General features: G+C 36.8%; 1 protein-coding gene across 1 annotated transcript; it reads left to right on the forward strand.

Annotated features, from left to right (window-relative positions):
- The first annotated feature begins 206 nt into the window (after positions 1-206).
- LOC131062551 (probable linoleate 9S-lipoxygenase 5) lies at positions 207-4,282 on the forward strand. Its single transcript, XM_057996247.2, has 9 exons — positions 207-455; positions 563-846; positions 932-1,178; positions 1,273-1,557; positions 1,646-1,731; positions 2,264-2,371; positions 2,476-2,759; positions 2,997-3,260; positions 3,350-4,282. Exons 1-9 carry the CDS (start codon positions 281-283, stop codon positions 4,113-4,115), a joined length of 2,499 nt encoding a protein of 832 aa, XP_057852230.2. The 5' UTR covers positions 207-280; the 3' UTR covers positions 4,116-4,282.
- The last annotated feature ends 660 nt before the right edge of the window (positions 4,283-4,942 follow it).

Below are 4,942 nucleotides of genomic sequence, written 5' to 3' on the forward strand. Positions count from 1 at the left end.
TTATACTAGAATATTTTTTTATTTTATCTATCTGGCATGTGGGAGCTGGGTTCTCCCCATTTCTATTAGATTATTTTGAAGACCGTGTTTAATGGTAAATTCACATGTAGACACTTAAATGATATTGAGTTCAAATCTTCTACAATTTAAAAAAACTAAACTTAGAGTTAAAAAAACTAAACTTAGAAGACTCTCTGAATCTTATATACAGTTTTGAGTTTCTAATCTTATATACAGTTTTGAGTTTGTTTAGAAGTCACAATTAACACAGCTTCCAACAATGGCAGTCAATCTCTATTGCTTCGGCCCATTCATAAGCGTGCTCAGAAAACTGTTTGGATCTCCTGAAGAGGAGACAATCACAGGCTTTGCTGTTCTCCAAAAGAAAAATGTCTTAGATCTGCTCCAAAATAATGTCTCTCTACAGCTTATCAGCACCACTTCTATGGATTCAAGTTAGACCCAATTCTCCTCCTCCTTTTCTTTCATCTTCTAATTTGATTACTTTCAAGTTTCAGTCTTTATAAGTGCAATGGAATTCTATTGAAATTAATTGTGACAGGCAATGGAAGTGGAAAACTTGGGGAGGCAGCATTTATACAGAAATGTAAATCTTCTGGGGAACACAAAGTCAGTGGGGAGAGCAGATACCGGATTGATTTTAAGTGGGACTTCAGCTTTGGAACTCCTGGAGCCTTCCTCATAAGGAATTTGCATCACCACGAGTTTTTTCTCAAGTCTTTGAAGATTGAAATTCCTGAACAGGGAATTGTCCATTTCGTCTGCAACTCTTGGGTTTACCCTGTCAGTAAATACAAGACAGATCGAATTTTCTTCTCAAATAAGGTATGCCCAAAACTTTTGAGCTTGAATTCAGTTTTCATTAGAGATCAGTTCTTTGAAATCACTAACTGTGGTACTGCAATTACAGAGCTATCTACCGGCTTATACACCTCTGGCCCTGGTGGAGCTCAGAAAGAAAGAACTTGAAAGCTTAAGAGGAGATGGAACAGGAAAGAGGGAAGAATGGGATAGAGTTTATGATTATGATGTTTATAATGATCTTGGGGATCCAGACGAGGGCAAGGACAAGAAGTACAAACACCCAGTATTGGGAGGATATACAGAATTCCCATACCCTCGAAGGGGGAGAACCGGTCGTCATCACAATAAAAATGGTTGGTACTAGCTCTAAATATTATGTATTACCTGGTTTGCAATTAGCCTTAATTAATGGAAGAAGCTGATAGTATTGATGACGATGAATGACAGATCCTACTAGGGAAAGCAGATTATGTTTACTAAACCTGAACATATATGTCCCTCGAGATGAACGGTTTGGGCCGCTCAAAATGGGTGATCTGTTAACCAATGGACTAAAGAGTATAGTCCAGTTTGCAGTGCCTCAATTCAAGGCACTGTTTGACCACACTAGTGATTTCCTCTCATTTGAAGATGTTAAGAAGCTGTACAACGAGTCTGCAAACAATGGCATTTCTCTGGAGCCACAGAATGGCGAGAGTTTGCTCAAGTATCCTAAGCCACAGGTCATAGCTGGTGAGTTACATTTTCTCATTTATCATAATTTAAATTTTGTATTTAAAACCTGGAAGACATAATATGGAGCGAAATCTGTTCGATACAGCTGACGATTTCGCATGGAGAAATGATGGAGAATTTGCTCGGCAGATGCTCTCTGGTGTCAACCCAGTGCATATCAGGCGTCTCCAAGTAATTAACATTCTTCAAATTGCTAGTTTGAGTTTGGGTTATCCTGATACTTATGGATAAGATATCATGATGATGAATCTCAATTGTCGATGTAAATTTTCTGTTTACAGTTTTAACAAAATGAATGAGTGAAAGAATTTTAATAACATTTAAGAGACCAGTAGTCTAAAAGATCAAATTCTTTTTGTTATCATACTCTTGTGTGAATCTTGATGAAGAAACTAAGACTTTTGAATCTTTACCTCATATTTTTTGACATGCTACTCTTTTCAGCGAGCTAATTTGGCACAATTGCCCACGTTAGGATAAACAATTTTCTGTTTTTCTGTACATGTCATTAGGTAGATAGTTTAAAAGCTTTTCTATGCTAGCTGTATCTTTACACTTGTAAGAAATTCTCATTAGTGTCCATTTATTTGAGCTTTGGCGAATGAATGTAATCCTTGGACTGTTCATGTATTTGAGCAATAATGTTATATTGGTGAGTTGTACCGTACGATGCGATCTGACATATTAAGCTTAAATTTTACAGAATTTTCCCCCAAGAAGCGAATTGGACTCTGGATTATATGGCCCACAAGAAAGCTCTATCACTGCTGCAGATATAGAAACAAATCTTGATGGTCTTACAGTGGAGAAGGTATACGTTTCCTCTGTTTAAATGTGCAGATAATTGGTTAGTTTGTCATTTTTTAAAGATGTTATATAACGAGTTTATATTGTGTATGGCTTAAAATTTCTTAGGCTATTGAAGAAAGCAAACTGTTCATTTTGGATCATCACGACACCTTCATGCCATATCTCGACAGTATAAATGATCTGTCCTCAAAGGTCTATGCTTCTCGCACAATTCTGTTCCTCTGCAAGGATGACACCTTGAAGCCAGTTGCCATAGAACTAAGTCTGCCGTCAGGGAAGAGAAGGGTGTTTACTCCTGCAGAAGAAGAGGTCTCTAGAGCACTCTGGCTGCTCGCTAAAGCACACGTCACAGTTAACGATTCTGGACATCACGAATTGATTAGCCACTGGTAAGTACTTTTATTAAATTTCTGGGTTTTCTAAAATCTCAAAGAAACAAAAAAGTTCTATATCAATATTACAAGAGGATTAGTTATGAGATCTATTAGGCATTGGCAAGAGACATTGATTCAACATCTTTGTTAATAGTAAATGCTCCTGGATTTTCAGTGTTTTGTTGACAATCTCATTCACTGAAGAAGAGATCTAAAATCATGACATGGGGTTTTGTTGTTTTGGGTTTTCAGGCTGAGGACACACGCAGTCATGGAACCATTTGTAATTGCCACAAACAGACACCTTAGCATCCTTCATCCCCTTCATAAGCTGCTAAGCCCTCATTTCCGTGATACAATGAACATCAATGCTCTGGCTCGCCATATTCTCATTAATGCGGGAGGATTAATTGAAAAAACGGTGTTTCCACATGAGTATTCCATGGAAATATCTGCTGTAGTTTACAAAAACTGGAGATTTGACGAAGAAGGCTTACCTGTTGATCTTCTCAAAAGGTACCAAGATACTAAGTTCTGTGCATCTCAGTTCCTCTGAAATATAATTTATTTGTATATACTGACCTACAGAATTTGAGATGAAACAGGGGAATGGCAGTGGAGGATGAATCCATGCCCCATGGGCTGAGGCTTATGATCCAAGACTATCCTTATGCTGTGGATGGATTGGATATATGGTCTGCAATACAGTCATGGGTTCAGAAATATGTGTCCATCTACTACAACGATGAACTTGTAAGACGTGACACAGAGCTTCAGGCATGGTGGCATGAAATACGAAATGTTGGTCATGCAGACAAAAAGGAGGAGACATGGTGGTACAAGATGGAAACTGTAGCAGAGCTTGAAAAAACATTAACAACAATCATATGGCTGGCTTCAGCTCTTCACGCAGCAACCAATTTTGGGCAGTATGCTTACTCTGGGTACATGCCCAATAGGCCTGCTATCAGCAGAAGGTTTATCCCCGAGGAAGGATCGCAAGAGTTTTTAGAGCTTGCTAAGAATCCAGAAGTGTTTTTCTTGAAAACTGTCTCCAGTCACTTTCAAACTACTGCGGGCATTGGGCTGATAGAGATGTTGTCTAGACATTCCAGAGACGAAGTGTACCTGGGGCAGAGAGAAACAGAAGATTGGATTGATGATGAGCGCGTAATGGAGGCTTTTGAGAGCTTTAGTAAGGAGTTGAAAGAAATAGAGGAGAAGATAAACGAGAGGAATGCAGATGTAAGATTGAAGAATAGGTCAGGGCCTGCAAAGGTGCCATATACATTGCTGTATCCAAGCACTTCGGATTTTAGCAGGAAAGGGGGATTAACTGGCCGAGGAATTCCAAATAGCGTCTCGATTTAACAGACCACCTCTTTTCAGAATAAATGCATTTTATTGCATTGATTAGGCTTATTAACAATTTCTTCTGCATTTCACTTTCTGCAAACAATGTTAGCAGTGTTTCAATTTATAATGCGAAACAGCTTATGTCATTTCAACCTTACCGACCTCTTCTGCAAATACTGAAAAACCCTCATTTAGAAGGGAGATAATAAAATTATAATATTTAAATCTTTTTTAGCCGAATTTAGTTTGATTAAAAAAATTAAATAATAATTTTTTTTTTTTAATGATGGATCAAGTATGATCTGAAACATAGATTGAAAAATGGATGCAGTTTAGTTTAAAAATTTCATTTGTAATAAATCTTAAGTTTATAATTAATTTAAATTTAATGTTAGAGTTGAGTTGAAATTTGATAATTTAATTGAAATAAGTGTCATAATTGAATTAAAATAAATGTAATAGTTACATAGGATGGTGTGCTTGGTTTTGAGGATAATAGCAAAAACAATCTTGATGTTGCATAGAATTTAGATGCTAGGTACAAAACTTTTGAGTTATTTATAGTCTCAAAAAATTGTGGGTCAAGTACAACTATGTCAAAATTGATTTTTGTTAGTTAGCAAATTTGTCTTTTCAAAACAATACACAAATTAACTCTCAAATGTTCGAATGTGTTCAGACAAATCGCTAACAAACAATTGGAGATATCACCATTGAGTTGATGATCTTCCTCTACGTTTGAGAGGGGCATCTCCCTCATAAGTTACAATTTGATCTTCTAGGGTATACTTTTAATTAGAAAGCAAGAAAGACAAAATTAACATCTATGTATAGCCATAATG

The sequence above is a fragment of the Cryptomeria japonica genome, chromosome 4 (genome assembly GCF_030272615.1).
Source record: "Cryptomeria japonica chromosome 4, Sugi_1.0, whole genome shotgun sequence".
Taxonomy (NCBI): Eukaryota; Viridiplantae; Streptophyta; class Pinopsida; order Cupressales; family Cupressaceae; genus Cryptomeria; species Cryptomeria japonica.